At 45.0% G+C, this 17,545-nt stretch overlaps 1 protein-coding gene across 1 annotated transcript in view; it reads right to left on the bottom strand.

The window, feature by feature from the left end:
- The window catches only part of RAB11FIP4 (RAB11 family interacting protein 4), a 121,698-nt gene extending 111,317 nt beyond the window's left edge, over nt 1-10,381 (bottom strand). Inside the window, 1 exon segment of the mRNA XM_036394418.2 lies at nt 10,072-10,381. Within this exon segment, the coding sequence (XP_036250311.1) occupies nt 10,072-10,215 (144 nt within the window). The 5' untranslated portion in view covers nt 10,216-10,381.
- Nucleotides 10,382-17,545: the final 7,164 nt, after the last annotated feature.

Genomic DNA, 17,545 nt, shown 5'->3' with positions numbered 1-17,545 from the left:
TACTCCTAGAAATCAATTCTTGCTTGTGGGTATTATGATACACACAGGTACTCCCTCAAACAGTGGCACTCTGTTTCACAGGGTGCACTTCACCAGTTATTTCCTTTGCATTCATTCACTGCTGTCCATAAGTCTGCAATCCTTTAGAAGGGAACTTCTTCCCTTCTTCCCTTCCTTCTTCCCCCTTCCCAACGAGATCCTTCTGCCCAGCTGATTTAGGGAAACCACAGGTTGGAGCTGATGGTGGCACAGTGCAACTGACAGCAGGTTCACCAAAGTTAAGCAGAAGTGATGATTAACAGACTGATTGTGAAATGGGAATGTTTCTATCAGCAGCAAGAGTGGGAGAGAGAACACAGGGGAAAAAGAAGAGAAATTAAAGTCGAAATAGTATTTGGTTAATTAAAGAAATACCTTCTGTGACTGGCACACGTGTTACTCAATGAATGAACCTTCTAAGGCACTGTGAGCTATAGTTACACAGTGTGAAAAGGGAAGGGAGGTACCAGCTCAGCGAGGTTCCACTTCACTGGCACTTCAAAGGACTGAGAACACGCCTCTTTATCCAAAATCCCCGCTCCCTAAAGGCCGGCTCTGCAGCTTTGCTCTGCAGAGGGCGCTCAGCCTGGTGTCCCTGTGGGCTCAGAAAACATCTCTGGAAGCCAACAAGAGTAACTGCCTGTGTCTCTTCAGCCATCCTCTGCCATCCAGAGGTCTGGAAGGCAAATCTGATGCTCATGGTCCTTCCAGAACAAAGTCAAACAGGGCAGGGGGTGGCAGGTGTGGTGTGATGTTAATGTTTCACAGCTGTTATCCATGGCAATCCTTTCCCCCTGTAAAAAGGTATTTGAAATGTGCCTCTTTACACTTCTTCCCTAAAATAGAGAAGACATCAGCCATTTCTTGCCATGGGAGGAGTCTACCCTCCTACTCTCTTCACCCTGTACCACAAATCCAGGGAAGCAGCTCTACAGAATAGTGCAACATCTACAAAATGCAAGCGGTGTCAGGCACTGAATTAGGAGCAGTGCCACCAAACAGAATGTATTGCTAAAGACCCACTGCAGCAGCCAACTGCAATAAACCCAAAGGTAATTTATAGCCACATTATGCCACCAACTCAATCAAGCAAGCTTTTCACCTGAAATGTTGTGTAAATCATTTGTGTTTACGACCACTTAGACCAATCCCTCCAAAGCTCCCTTCCCTTCCAAACAGGTGCTACTTTGCTGTAACACAACCAGAGCTTAACAATGACCCTCACTTAAACAGGAGCACCCACCAAAACGCCATGGTGAGTCCAGAATTGAAGCTGTCCCTGAAGAAGGAAGGAATAAATCCAGAGAGTAACACAGTGAGGCCAGAACATCACATTACTTTAGAGAGTCTCCAGCAGAAGCAGTGCCCAAGCAGGGCTGTGATGCTGCAGAGTGACAGTGGGGATTGCAGTCTGTTCATGATACCTCCCTTGAGGCACCATCCATCCTCCTGCATTAAATTTCCCTGCTGCCTGGTGCCCTCCTCCTCCTCCTCAAACCATTCTGTGGCCCCAGGCAGCAGACTGAGAGCAGCAGTTTGGCCCTGCTGTGCCAATGCACCGAATATGCAGTGCCCACCCCAAAGAAACAGCTGATACAGAGCATCACCAACCCCCACCACCCACTCAGGGAGAACAAGACAGGAGAACCATGAGGATGCTGCCACATGCCAGGGTTGTCAGGCTTCTGAAAACATATTTAGAATGCCACAGGGGGAAAAAAAATATTTCTCTGAAAAGAAGTGCAGTTGGCAGTAGTGAGGGCAAGAGTACAAGAAAAATATAGTAAGAGAAATCACCTGGGCTTACACTCAGAGAAAAAGCAATCTGTGCCACAACCTCTGGCAAAATGCAAGTAATTTGTGAATATTTGACCTTTTCCAGAGGTTACCTGGGTGACTATCTAAATCAAGAAACAAATTATCTGAATCTGCCAGCATTTGCACCACAACAGTAACCTGACCTGTGCCAAATTCTCAGTACATAGCAAATTGTCTTTTCAGCCATTGGAAAGACATTGTGAGCTTGGTTAGGGCCCAAGCTTCCAATCCTGCTGAAAGATGTCCAGAAATCCTCTCCAGTACCAGCAGAGTCACCAGCCAAGGTGACTACAGGACACAAGAGAGGTGGTAGATTATTGATAAAGATCATAATCTGCCACCCCAAAGTCACACTGGCAGATACAGATGCACTGACCTTCAAATTTAGACCTTCCCAAATGACAGCTGTCATCAGCAGACTGCTCATACCAATTTCACTCTCTCTCTAAACAAGCCACATTTGACTGTCTGATTGGAAGCAAATATCACAGCACTTCCCAGTGAAATGCAGCCGACTGTGCAGAGCAGTTTGTGTTTGGCAAAGAGCGCTCAATTCCCAGGTGAGGAGGCAAGATGCAGTTTTCCTCAGTGGAAACTTCCAGGCCTTGTAATTGCTCAGCAGGAAAAGCAAAACTGACATTATCAAAGCTCCTTTGAAGATGTGTCCCAAAGCACTCCTCAATTCTTTATTTTCAAGCAATCCCAGAGAGAACTGAGGAATGAAAGACACAATTCACTCTTCAGGCTGGAGGCGAAAATTCACAAGTTTCCCCCATATCTGGCTGCAATAAATGAATCATAGCCAAACAAACATTCATGGACCATAATCCTGAATTCTCTTGTAGCACACTTTAAAGCTGTTCCTACTTCCTGCACAAACTCACTGATTTTCTTTTCATGCAGATTACATTGTCTAGTCTCTTACATGGCTTGGTGTTATTCATGGTTTTGCTTTACCTGTTGCTTTATTTTCCCCACAGCTCTGGACAGCTGCAGCCTGAACACAACTCCATTAGGCAGAGAACTGAACAACATACTGTCCCTTCCTCCAACATCCAGAAAGCCTCTGCACTTGCTCAATACATAACTTGGTAAAAAATTGATTTTTCAGCTTTCTTACCAAGTAAAGGAAATCAAACCCATTTATTCTTTTTCATGTATTCTGATTTAAATTTCGTCAATAAAAAGCTAGCTTCAAATGAAATCCATCAAGATAGCATACTTATAAGAAACCCCAAAAGATGAAGTTAATTACAGTCCTACCTCTTTAAGGCAAAAATAATGTGCCAGGCTCATAAAGCAATTGTTAAAGGATCTGCATAAAGTGTGCAGCAAAATTCTCCTACAGGTTTCTCCTGTCCCTGTAGGTTAAAACACTGAGAAAAGTGGCCTTAGAACATATCCCAACATACACATATTAGGCTTAAAACTGCCCATATAGTCACTTACTACTAAACTAGCAGTCACCAATAGTTTAGGACAGTTTTTCAAATCTATTAATACCATGCAAACACATGGACAAAGCTGTTTGCATGTTTGTTTGGATATTTTATCATAACAACAGAAGTGCCACTGGAAAATAATATCCCATATTCCAGAAGCCATCTGGATCCCATCAGGGAGAGTCAGCTCATCTGGAGGTGATGGAACCACCAGAATGTCCCCCAAAGGAGAAAAAACCAAGTTTGACAATGCATATGTGATGTTATGAAATACTTGAAAAAAACACATATATAAGTTCTGAAATGTAGATCATTCAGAAACGCCCCTCATTTCACCAGGCCAATATCCTCTGTATTTCAGAGCACACCATTCCAGTACCCTTCTTCCTAATGTCAGGAATCCTAACAGAGAAAAGTCTCACCTGTTTCTAAGCTTTTCACTTGACCCCCCAAAACCACAATGCTTCACCCAAACTAAACTGTCAACGCAGCTTTAGAATCCCAGGAGCACACTGCAATTTTTCCTGCATTTTGTGCCCTGTGCATTGACCCTGTTTCCCTTGTTGTATTTTGACCCCACAGCTCAGTCCTGTCTCTCATTCTGAGGCTGAACATCCTTCAGAACTGAAATGGATTCAAGGCTTAGGAAGGAGACCTGCTATTATTTATGACTTTAACTGCACACAAAACCTGAAACCAGCACACACAACTACAGAAACACCTGCAATCTCTCCAAGTGAGGCCCTTCAATTGTATCTTGAGTAAAAGGGTATCATACAGTGCTTGGTTTACACTCACACTGCTGTTGTAAAACCATATGTTGGAGTAGTAGTGATTGTGTCTGACACTCTCTTTTATCATTCATGTGCTTAATCACAGCCTGCACTGAGTTAACCACGTTCAGGGATGGGTTTACTCAGCAGCCTGTGCCAGGATCTGGGTCTGAGATCACGTGTGTTCCCAAATCCTGCATATTTTAAGAATAGCTAGAACTCCTGAGCAGACAGTCTGATGCAAAAATCAGATCAAGGATTTTAAAATGTTTGTGACTATCAGCATTAAAATCAGGTAAAATTAATAGGAAACTATAATGTCAACTGCACAGGGAATAAAAACATTAAACATTATAAGGCCTTTTACTTGTTTCCACTTCATTGCTACAAAAGCACTGCTGTTGAGTATGAGACAATTATGCTAAACTGCAGGTAACAATGCAATTTAGAAGCCAAAAAAATTTCTGTATTGGGGATCACCCCCACCAATAGTGGATGGCAGTGGTTTTTTCTCCCTCCAAGACTTACCCTCCCTTCCAGCAATTTTGTTTAATTTGCTTTTCAGAGCTTAATCATATTAGAGGAAGAAAATCAATACATGTAAGAAATCCAAAATCCTCCATAGGATTTGCAAGAGCAAATTTCTGGAGAACATGCAGGCATAACACAGACAAAGAACATCAATTTTACAACTTAACAGCATGGACTGAATCAGGATGGAGGGTAGAATAATTTGCATAGAAAATATCTGGCCCTCTCTGGCAGCTAAATGTTTTAACACACCACTTACATATGCTACTTTCTATACTGTACTGTCTTCTATGCTTCATTCATGCATTTTTTACTTTTGCATTTAATGATATGTCAACACAATATCACTGTACCTGTGCTAAATGCAAACACTGTGGTAGTGATAAAATACAGTCATTTAAATATCAAGAATTGCTATCAAAATTGATTGCCTTTCCTTCAGGCATTAAGAATTTACTGTTTCAGATCACTGACTTGTATTGCAAAACACAGCAATAATCAATTCATAGCTGTACATGCATCAGTTCTTACCCCTCAGAGCTCTCACCTTTGAAATGCAAACATTACATAACGAATTAAACTCATGAGTGCATAGCAAACCCACAGCTCCTCTCTGCACCACAGTGCTTTGGCAAACGTTTCATTAACACTAAATACCAAGCTTGCTTTATGTCAGCTCTTCAGAAATACATGCTTAGTTTCAGCATTTTTCAAAAGGCTATTTTAAACATATTCACTGCTGGTTCATATTGAATTAGGGAGGCTACAGTGCTGTACCTTTATTAACCCATAAACTGAGTAGCCCACTGTTTCACTTCAGAAGTCTATTTTTTCCATTGTAAATTACATTAAATGTCTGGATCATTAGCAAATAGAGTTTTAAGGAATCTGAATGCATAGCAGCCTTTCTGCTGCCTAGAAAACACTGTCACATGGGACTGCTCTTTGTATCTTTGATACTGTCTAGGCAAATATTTTATTTTTTCTTTCAATAATTATTTCCAGGAAAAGCAAAGAAAAAGTATGCCCTTATAAGAATGGCAGTATCCCTTGATAACACCCTTTTGTTTCCATGTTTCACTGCCAAAGTCTCTTTTTTCTCCTTTTCTCATGGCTGCAGACTCATATTACCAAGAAGATATGAGCTATTCTGTCATGGTGCACACTGACAGGAATTTTGGTTCCTTTAATTTCTGGGTGCAACTCTGAGCTGCAACACTACAGCCAGGAGCCTGAAATTCACCCAGACTCCTCAGAAAGATTCTAGATTGTCAGGCAGTGAAATCACAGTGCTGAATTACAGGAGAAGCTGCTTCTGGAGTTAGAGCAGAAGGGCTGTTTGGAGTACCACAGCCTCAGCTCCTGGGACACATCTGAAAGCAAGTCAAAAGGAAGATCCAGGAGTGCCATTAAACTCAGCCACAGCCACAATCCACTGCTGGGGCAGCACTTGAGGTTGATGCCTTTAATTTCAGCCCTGACTGGGGCTGATGACTGAAATTAGCAACAAACATTTTCCTATAGCAGCTTTTTTTGGCCAGAAATTTTCATCTCTTCATGAGAAATATGTGAACTCATTTTTAGCTATTTCTGTTCTACACCACTAGTAAACCATTGTCTAAGTGAGTTACTGTCCACTCATGTGAGTAATTGATATTGGCTTATACATTTTATTAGCTGCTGAAGCTCCCTTTCAATTGTGACACTGCTCAAGTCGATGAGCAGATCTCACCATGACAAAGATGACTGTGTGAGCACCTGCATGGTTTGCACCTCCAAAAGGCGTTTACCTGCCTCAGAAAAAAGTTGTCAACACGCTCAGCTTACTTCACTTGTTGCTGAAAACTGAGTGTGGAGTTTAAGTAGAATCTGGCATAATGAAACATCAACTGGCACTACCCTGAAATACACATTCACACAATCCTCTGCCAGAACTGGGGCTTGCTGAACGTGTCACTCACAATGCTCCCAGACACTTGGCTGTACTGCAACTCTTTTCCAGTGAAAGGGAACCAGATGGTGAGCGACTCTTGGCATTTCTCAGTGCTATGTGAAGTGTTTCTTTAGCTAGTGAGCACATGCCATCCAGTCAAGTAGCTTTGGAAACAGCCCTTGGTGCCTTTCTTCAGATTTCTACACAAACGGCAAACGCCCCATTCACCAGGAAAGTCAGACCCAAGCACGGAACCAAAAGTCTCAGCTAGGAATTTCTGTTGTCCTGGAGACAAAGAAGCATCTCTGAGGGATTTATTTCATCCTTTGGTCCTGTTACAGCCTCTGAGCGTTCAACTGCTCATCAATGTCCACGGAGAAAGATTGATGGAGACTCAGTTAAATGCCCACAGTCAGATGGGATGAGCAGAGGCCAGAATGCTCAACTGCCTAAAGGTACGAGTTCCACAACTGTGTGTATATGCAAGCAGTGCTTGACAGCCAGTCAGGTCTGCTGTAAATTCAGGAATTTGGACACCTGGTTCTGTTCCTGGCTCTGCCAAATCAATGCAACCAAATCCTTTTTTCCTCTAGTTGAACCACACGCTTTGCAGGGCAAAGTAAAAGCTTGCAAGCAAACTTGCTAGAACCTATTAGAAGCAGAGATTTCAAAAGCCTATTAAAATAAAATAGAAAAAGTTAACCAGAAACAGTACAGTTTATTATTTTGACTGTGCAGGTAAGGAGTGCTTTGCTTGAAGGGAAAGCTGCTGCCTTGCTGCAACGATTTTGCCTTGAGGCAGTTTTCAGAGAGTTGTTATCTTTCAGGAATAATAAAATTCAGCATGTTGACTACACACCACACACAAGAAAGAAAAAGAAAACAGAAAGAAGAAGAAAAAAACCACAAAAGGCTAAATGCCCTACAAACCCTACTAAAGTTAGTATAAAGAATTTGTAGACTGCAAACTTTGGATAATGGTGGCTCTGAGGAGGTAGAGAAGAGATGGATATCTGTGTGGCCTTCATAGATACTCTTTCATTTCATAGACATGACCCCAGGCTACTGTTGATAAGTATCAGAATTACTCAGTACACAGTGCTACAAAATAGGACCCTTCCTGTGGCCAGATGAACTCTATAAAGAGAATAATACGCTGTTTATATTTCATTGCACATGAGGGCAAATCAATCTTTCACTGATGCTCATGGAAAGATTTCTTTTGAAAGTAAAGGGAGCCCAGATGGATGAGGCCCAAGAAGTTTAGCATAATCAAAAATACATTGACAGTAAATATGTTCTAATGTGTTGAAGAGAACTGCTCCCTAAGTCTCCTCAGTTTAATTTAATGAGATGCATTTCCACACAGAACATGTGATGTTCCTGCAGATGCAAGGTAGAAAGCACTGTGTTCCTTGGGAGAGTGGATTCTCACCATCTCCAAACATCAACTGTGATTCATCACACAAAAAGTTCACCTTCAACAAGCCTTTAAACTACAGTCCTTCACCTACACTGGTTGCTCTGGAGTAAATCTGCACTTGGAAAATTGATTCTGTATTTCACTAGCAAACCTCTTTGGGTGATTTACAAATCCCATTTACTCAGCTGCTCCTTTGAAGTCAAGGGACTTCCAACACCAACTACACCTGGCATGGGGAAGTAAACCAGAACAAGTTATATTATAACACTGATAAATAAAGAAGTATGATATGTAGATAAGACTTCTCTGTCCCAGTTTTACAAATATCTTATCAAACACTGCCAGTTACAACTGAAAGAAATACAAAGCAAGCATTTCTCAGCACTGGCACTTTCTCCTGTGCCTGGCCAGTAAGGCAGCCCATCCTGAAACTATCACTGACAACTGGTACTTTCCTAGCCCTGTCTTTACTGGGATTTCCAGTTTTCTCTTTCTCTCCATTTAAATATTTTTCTACTAATATATTCCAATTCACTCTAAGCTTATGAGATCATCACCTGAACCCCCTGTCACATCTTACAGAACCCACTCCACTCTCACAACCTGAAAGATTTCTAAAACCAAAAAGAATTGTTATGACCATCAGTGTCATCCTGCTGCAGAACAGCAAGTGGAATTTTGTCAGCCTTCCTCAGTGCTGCACAAGAAAGCCCCTGATCTGCCTCCAAATAAACACAGCAGTGCAAAAAGCAATTTGGATGCAGTTTATCTGGCAATAAGGATTTTAAAATACTTCTATTAGCTTATATAAAATTATACAAGAGACAAATCCAAAATGAATAAAACTTGTTACAATTACTCATTTCTCCTTATTTTGCTAGTTAAAACCACAAACTGCAGCTTCTCATTAAGAAAATGTTTAAGACCTGTGACTATCTGTAAGTAATAAGCCTTCTGTCTCCTGATTTCCTGATTTAATTCACAAGCTGTGTTTCATTATGAGTGGCAAGCTAGAAATAAGAGATTTGCTCCAACAATTACTTGAATTTACTCTGGCGTTGCTTCCTCTTTGGCATGCCTCTATAAATCACTGTTTTATTAGCTCCTCACATTAATTTGTTTTATTGTACTCTAAAAGGTTGTTTGACACTGGTTTTCTGAACCTCATCATAGTCCCAACTTCACTCCTCCTCCCGGGCACCCCAAGTTGCTGGGGCGCACCGTGAAGCATTGAACAGTGAAGTGTAACATCCCAAGAGGATGGAATTGAACAGTAAAGTGTAACATCCCAAGAGGATGGAATTGAACAGTAAAGTGTAACGTCCCAAGAGCTCTCCTAGGAAAGCGTTTCTTGCTGGTTCATTTCGCTGGAGCTGCAGCCCTTGACTGAATCACTGAAGGGAACTGTCTCCAACCAGCGCATGGCGTTGCCCTCACTGCCTCTGGCCCGAATCCCACTCCCATCTCCACTGATGTCACGATTTACACCGGTCCCACTGACGCAACGCTCTGCCGAGACCGGTGGCGCGACTCCAGATTTACGCAGTGTCACCGAAGGGCTGGGGGAGGCAGGGATGAACGGAGCCCTCGCTCCCAGCCCATGCCCGGGCGGTTTGCGGTTCCTGCACAGGTGCTTCCCTGACTACCCAGACACTGCCGGCACCGCACCGGCTCCGCTCCCAGTGCCCCACCGAGCTCAGCTCAACCAGGACGGACAAAACCCGGAATAAAAACAGCCCTCGAAAGGAGCCGCGACCGGCCCCGCTACCCGAGGGGTCTAAGGCTGCCCCGAGGGATGGGGGATGCTCCTGGGGAAAGAGGGAGCCAGGCTGGTTTTGGGGAGGGCTCCACGGGAAAGGGGGAAGGCGGCTGATGGCCCTGAGGGCGGGGGGCTCCAGGCCGCCAAGGGGAGGGCTCTGGCACCCCCGAGGAACGGAGAGAGCCCGAGCCACCCCGAAAGGAGCGGGACCGGGCTGCCCCGCGGCACGAACCTGGGGCTCCCGAAGGGACGGGGAGCGCGGTGAGGACAGGCGGGTGACGGGCGGCCCGGGCGGGGTCTGGCCACACACAGCAGGTGAAAGTTGCGCGGGGCCCGGGAGTCGCCGCACTCACCTCATCCCCCTGGCCGAACTGCAGCCCCAGGGCCACGAAGTGCTCCACTCGGATGAACCCGTCCGCATCCTCATCGCACACATCGAAAACCTCCTTGAGCTTCCGCAGGAACCGCAGCAGGCTGGCCGGCTCCATCGCGGGCATTAGCTGGAGGCCGGCGGCACAGCCGCGGCCGCAGCAGCCATGATCGCCCGCGCCTTCAGCGGGTGCGTGACATCAGCTCCGGGGAGCGGGGCGGGAGCGACGGCGAGAAGGAGGAGGAAGGGATGGAGGGAGGGATGGAGGAGAGCGGAGGGAGGACGCGAGCCCCGGCGGAGGGAGGGAGCGAGCGACGGGCGGGAGAACAATAGGGCAGAGCTGGAGGATGGCGCTGAGGGAGGCGCGGCCGCCGCCAGGGGGCGCCGCGGGCAGCAGGGAGGCCCCGGCAGGGCCGGGCGGGACGGGGACACGGAGAGCGGGGGGACAGCGGGACCGGGGACAGGGGGACTGGGGACACGGAGAGCGGGGGGACAGCGGGACGGGGGACACAGAGACCAGGGGGACAGCGGGACCGGGGACACGGAGAGCGGGGGGACAGCGGGACCGGGGACAGGGGGACTGGGGACACGGAGAGCGGGGGGACAGCAGGACCGGGGTGACAGAGAAAGGCGGGACAGCGGGACCGGGGACACCGAGACCAGGCGGACAGCGGGACCGGGGACACGGAGAGCGGGGGGACAGGGGGACCGGGGGGACAGCGGGACCGGGGATAGGGGGACTGGGGACACGGAGAGCGGGGGGACAGCGGGACCGGGGATAGGGCGACTGGGGACAGCGGGACCGGGGACAGCGGGACCGGGGGGACAGCGGGACGGGAGCAGCAGCGATGGCAGGGAAGCTGCGGGGAACGGGCAGGGAGCGAGGCAGGGTGCACAGGAGGACAGCAGCAGCCCGGGACGCAGCCGGCCTGGCATCACCCGGGCTCTGCGGCAGCGCACGGACCCGTTTGCAGCCCCTTCACTGCTCCATACCTCAGTCCGACACCCCAAATAAAACACCAGTCACACTGCAATTTTTTTTTTCTTAGAAAAAGCCTGGTCTGAATAGTTCCAGGGTAGAGGGGGAAAGCCGACTGTAGAGAGTTAAGGGGCACTTAAGGCAAGGCAGGACAAGCGCCGCTCCCCGCGTTCCGCTGCGCTCAAGCGAGCAGGCAGAGCCGGGGAGGGATCCCCGCTTGGCTGGGCACTGCCACTGCCCACCCCCGCTTTAATCAGACAGAGCGGGAACGAAAGGAGGTCCCTGTCTTTGCAGGATTCCTCATTAAAGCCGCCTGCAACTGCTGTGCTCCATGGCTGGGTTTTAATTTGACCTCTCTGCTCTGCCTCTTTTCTTTCTCTCAGGAGTGTTTTGGGCTGCCTTTGAAGCCCACAGCTGTGAGCTGCCAGAGGGGAGACTGGGGATGGTTCTGGTTTCTGCACTAGACCAGGCATGATGAGTCCAGCTCCTGAGGAGGAAGGAGCTCAGGAGATCAGGCTCAGGTACTCAGTGCCTCTGCCAGCACTCCTTTCCTGCTGTAGATGCTGAGTGCAGGTGACCATCAATCACTGAGTGACGTCCTGTTGGTGATTGATAAAGCTGTCCAACTAAAATGACCATGTAAGTGCAGCAGGTTTTGAATTGAGACAGTATCCATTCATTTGCTTCTTGCAGTAGGAGAGGTCCATATGGCCCTTAACAACCCTGAAAATTCCATGATTAGAGCAATCTGCTCAAATTTATCTCTTTTGTAGAAACCAGTGTGTTCTCAGGAAGTTTTATTTCTTTGAGCATGAGTCTCTCATCACTTTTATGTGCAAATTCAAGGTTTGGAAAGAAGCTGGCTTGGCAGCCCTGTAGCCTGCAAATCAGTTGTCAATCAACAACACAGTGACAGCAATACAATTCCCCACATATCCACCCTCAGAGAGATAAGCAGCTGGTTCCAGAGCCTCTGCCACTTTGATCTTCCTTTATTTTTTACAAAAAAAAAAAAAAAAAAAAAAAAAATCACAGAAGAGTTCTCCTTTCCCTCACTGATGTACTGAATGGTCTTTTCAGTCTGGGGGGGAAAAAAAAATCAAAGTGCAGAGATCAGATATGAACCTTGGGAAGCAAAGAATTTCTGAAGAGGTATGAGGAGATGTGAAAGGAAAAAGGGAAGCAGAATATTTGATCAGCAGTCTTCTCTGAAGCTGTCTAGTTAGTGCAGGATTCTTGAGATGTGGGATGTTTAGCTTTTATCTTGAGACCCTTGAACCCTTCAGGGTATATGGGGATTAGCTCAGCACACCTTGGGGACACCTATTCAAAAATCTGTGAGCTGCTAGCCCTTGGAGTTCTGGGAAGACACCAGGAATCAGCTCCTGTTAGTCTAACTGCTCTGAAGTCAGTTCAACCCCTTCAAAGGCTCAGAGCACATCAGTGTCACTGTCCCACCTCATTTGCTGATTGTCTCAGTGACTCCTTGCTCTGACTCCCCTCTCTGTGTGCAGGTGGGCAACTGTGCCCAGACTGGGAAGTGGAGTCACAATAGATATTGTGGTAGGAAAACATTTTAAAAAAGGAATATTCCTGTCTGTTGTGAGCAGAGGAAGAGTTCCCACACCTCAGAGGGGTTGTGCTCAATTTCATGAAATCCAGATAATTTCCACTGACTCTCCTTTACCTTCTGCTGGAAGATGAAGGAACTTGGTCTAGATACCCAAGTAAGGGGAACAGTCAAAACTGTCATCATTAAAATCTGGGTCATTCTTGCACTAACTTGGAATGGGTGGATTCAGGGGACAAAGATTTGGGTTTAGACACTGTGGTTTGGGGAATTAGCGCTGAAGTCCAGGGACTGCCACAGACAGCCTGAGTGACAGCAAACACTGGAATTAAGCTGATAAGAGAGCTGGAAAGGTTGTAGAAGCTGTCATTGCAGACAGCTGAATATGTGGAGCAAGTATCTGACAGCTGGGAGATGATTTGATAGCACTGAACACGGGAGAATTGGGATGAGAGATGCTGTCAGTAAGGGTCTGTGATCTTAAAGCTGGGGGTGTCCCACGGGGACTGAAATCAGGACAGTGAACCAAACACTTGCCACCCGCCTGCTCTGCCAAGGTGGAGTTTTTAGGGCTGAATCCAGAAGGTTGTTTTTTATTTCCAGTGGTGGAGCTGGCATTGCTCCTTGCTCATCCCTGCTTCTCCATTTCTAGGTAGGACGTGCGCCATTGGGCTATTTTCCCTATTGGTATATCTAACTACCTGTTTAATCAGAGATAATTGGCAACTTCTCCATTTGACTCATGAACTATGTGAAATAAATATTTTACATACTGCCACTCTAGTTTCCTTCTAGAACTTGAAATATGACTAGTGGTGGTGCTACCATATTTGCATGCTAAGAACAAATAGCTCAAGAGGAAATATTTCATTGCATACCACAGGCCATGGATGTCATTTGCAGGATTTCTTTACAATCAGCTGCTTTTCCATCAATGTCAGTTCCACTCACATAGCAAATTGTAATCTGGTGTCAGAAACACTGTCTAAGGAGGGCACTCCCCAGGGCTGATGGCCCTATCTACAATTCTGGTTGTGTTCCAGCCACATCCAGAGACCAGCCCCTAACAACAGCTTCACAGTACAATTTCTCTTTATAGTACACACAATATATCCCTCCTTGAATTTGGCTTCTCATAGTCTTACTGTTTCCCATTAACTGCTCTGGTTAACCACAGATAATATATGTACTTTATCAACTGGACATTCTCTTTAAATGTCACAAACAACAGGTAACAGGCAGAAATAATCAGCTTATTAATACTCTTGCCCCTGAGAACTTAAAAATACTTAAGAGGTAATGGAGTTTTCTCAGACTAGCTTAATTAAGTTTGGAACAGAAGCAAGATACTTGATTTTTTTTACTGCCTTTCCTCAAATCTATTTTTTTTATTAGAAAAAGTTAAGCAGCAAGAACGAAATTTAAAAATTTTGGAGAAATGTTTCTATAAGCAAGGATCTTCCTTTGAAATTTTCTTGATGCTATAGGACCTCACCTTGTAAGAGTTTTACTGGTTTAATTTTACACAGTATGAATGCTCTTGCTTGATTTCAACAGCATTCTTACCAGATTATGAATTAGGCATGAGCAAAACTCTGTCAGAGGAGCCCAGCTAGAGAGCAACTGCACTAAATGCAAACCCATTAATGCCTTACTTGTTTCTTCTTACAGAACACATACTGCACAAAGACCAAACTACCTGTTCTCCCGAAGTTACAGCTAAAACCCATATCGAGGTTCCCATAAAGCCGATTCCACTGGGAATTCACAGGATCAAAGGAATATTCCCCGGTGTTCCCAGGGACAGCAGCAGGGCTGCAGATGCCAAGGCCAGCGTGTCCCCCTGGCATTGCGAGGTCTCCTGACTCCACCGAGTGGCCGGTCACTCCACTGCACGTCTGTCCCCACCCAACCTGCCGAGGCTGGCAAGAAGAATCACCCATAAAGCCGAGCTGAATGGACAAGATTTCTCCTTCCTCCACATCCCACAGTCCTCCAGGTGCCCTGGGGCCAAGCCTCTCTTGGGACATTCCAGAAACCTGCCTGCTGCCTCAGGGAAAGGACAGCACCTGCCCACTTGTCTCTGACCAGCTCCAAGTAATTGGGCAAGCTTACATTTCCCTCTGATTATAACATACAATTGCATCTGGCAACCTCTTGAAAGCAATAAAATGTTTAAAGCTCCAGGAAAACTCTGTGAAAAGCAGACCCAGTGTAGTAGCAGCAGTCATGCTCTTTTCAACTTCTACCCCAAATTGGGCTGTTACGTGACACACAGACATTCCTCTCTGGCTCTAACAAGGAAATCACATTAATAGACCTAAGCCCCAGATTCCCAAAGACTTTTACTCTTTTCCTTCCCTCTAGTTAAAAAAAAAAATCAAAAAATAATTCTAAAAAAAGAGAATAATCTAGAAAATAATTTAGCAGCTGTAACAGACTGAGGATGCAGCAGCCAACGTATTTTTTCAGCCTAACTCACCCATAACACAACATATATAAACTTGAAAGTCATCTTTTAGTGCTTCAAATTAAGTTTCTACAACTTTGTTTATTTTGTCATATCCAAGATGGACTATACACATCTGAATACATACATTCCATCTGCAGTTTTAGTAGAGCTGACTACAGGAATTTTATTCCCAGATATTGCTGTATTCAGCAAGGAGAAATGGGAGAGAATAATAAAATTAGAACATGGTATACCATACTGATACTAATGTCAGTCATCACTTGTGTTGTCTCCAAACAGATGGAGGGAGATGAGTCCAAGCTGGCTGATAATGGGAGATAAAGGACAGAACAAATTTATTCAGGAGAATGTAGGTGCAGCATCTTTATTGCTGTGACCATCCACAGGCCAAGTGGGGCTGAATCTGGTTCAAAGACACTCTGCAAACAGCTTGTAGAGAAATAGCCCTAAAAAGGACACTTCAGGACCAGAGAAGCAATAGAAAAGCAGCTTAACCAGGCTGGTTCTAGCACGTTTATACCTTTATAGATGAACTTTATACCTTTATAGCTGCCTTCAGAAATGACTGGTAGGCATTGTCAAGTCTAGGCACTACAGCTTGCAGATGGAATGATTCCAGCTGTCTCTTAAGAGGATTCACAGCATTTAAAAACTGGTACAGCCCTACTCAGAACAGAATCTGCCTATAAATGTTAGTGTTGAAACTGGAGGATAAAAACTAGGGGAGAAGAGGAATGAGTTCTTGGATTTGAACCAGCTTCAGTAGAAGTGTGATGTTTGCCTCTGCTGTACAGTCACTCTGGCCTTGTTTTTTTCAAGTCCCCTGTGAATCTGTCCTTGTATTTGCCAACGTGACATCCAAGTGAAATTTGGACAAGTCCTACATCCTAAAGCTTGCCTTACCACAAGGGTACTTTGCATCCAGAATTGTGCAATAATGAGATGGAAATACTGAACAGCAGAGCTGACACGTTAGCTGGAATCTGTATGTTTTTGGTCTTCTGAGACACAGTGCTGTGCCCTTATAGTGCCTTATTTTCCAGCCTCAAGTAGGTTAGGAGGAGTGAATAAAAAAAGGCATGTCCTGAAGATTACAACTTTAGGAGCATTTCAGACCAATGCTGGAAGTTCTGAAGTCCCCTATGGGTGGGACATGGCTTAGCAGTATTCCCAGCTGGTTTAGACCATTGCTATAGTTATTTCACTAATCAATTCTGCTAATATTTGCCACTGAATAACTTAAACACAGTGAAGACTAATGGTCAATACATAAAATATATAAGGATGCTTTGCTTTCCTTGGCAGTGTTTTAGGTGACTGGTTGAAAACTGCTGCTTTAGGCTGTTCATGCTAACACACCCCTTCTCCTTCAACATGGTTCTTTCCCTCAATCACCCACCACAAAGGAAAAAAATCCTCTCCAAGCAATGACCAAATGGTTCATTTGTTCCTCCACAGGACCTGTAACTACTCCTTAACTATCAAATCTATCATACAGCAAATGCTAAAAGCAGGTTCAGAGAAACTTTGTGAAGGTGAACTCTGCTCTATTGAAGTTCTTACTGTTTCTGCATCAGTTTGTGGGCCAGATAAATTGCTACTCCATTCTTGAATCCCTTCTGGAAAATCATGAATATGTCTCAGAGTTCAGAAGTGACACATAAAAATTGTGCTGCCATACATAGGAATATTTACAGGATAATAGACACAACATGACAACGAAGAAGTGCACCAAGATTTCCATCTTGCTTCAGTACACAGACATTCTTCTTTTGTTGTGGCTTTGAAAGAAACTCTTAAGTTTCTTTCTCTGACTTGGAGAAGGTAGATTGTTATAGAAAGCCACACCTGTTCATGCTGAAGCAGCATGCTGAATTACTGATTTTTAACAGAGATCTGTTTCTGTGAAAATTAAACTTAAACTGATGGTGAGCAAAATAAGTCAGTGGCTGTCAGGCTACCTATGCAATCAGACCCTGCAGCTGCAGAGGATGAAATACAAACACTGGGCTGTTTTCTTCAGACTGATCCGGCATCTGTAAAATATCGTATTAATATTTAGAATGAATCACTCTAATGGATTTGCCAAGTGACTGCTCTTATCTGGAAAAGGCACAGTGCATGAATTCAAAGTGGACAAATGATGTCACTGCCAATCAGATACACAGCAGGACCTGAACTCCTTTCAAAGCAACTGATTTTTTACAGCATCTGCTGGGCAGGTGACCTACCTTTGTGAGGATCTAGAGCTGTGACATACCCATGACAAAGCCTTTACTGGAGTAAAACAAATTTTCCTTGATGCTAATGGATTGCTGCTTTGTTGTTTGCATTTAAATGAACCCCTGTCTCCATAGGCAAGTGTTTTTATTCTAGCACATTTAGATTTGGCATGGCCCCTAAAACCAAAAAATCGTTACCACCAGCCTTCTTGA

Source organism: Molothrus ater, chromosome 19 (assembly GCF_012460135.2).
Source record: "Molothrus ater isolate BHLD 08-10-18 breed brown headed cowbird chromosome 19, BPBGC_Mater_1.1, whole genome shotgun sequence".
Lineage (NCBI taxonomy): Eukaryota > Metazoa > Chordata > Aves > Passeriformes > Icteridae > Molothrus > Molothrus ater.
Note: the sequence above shows the minus strand (reverse complement) of the source record. Positions and strands in the feature narration are given on the sequence as shown.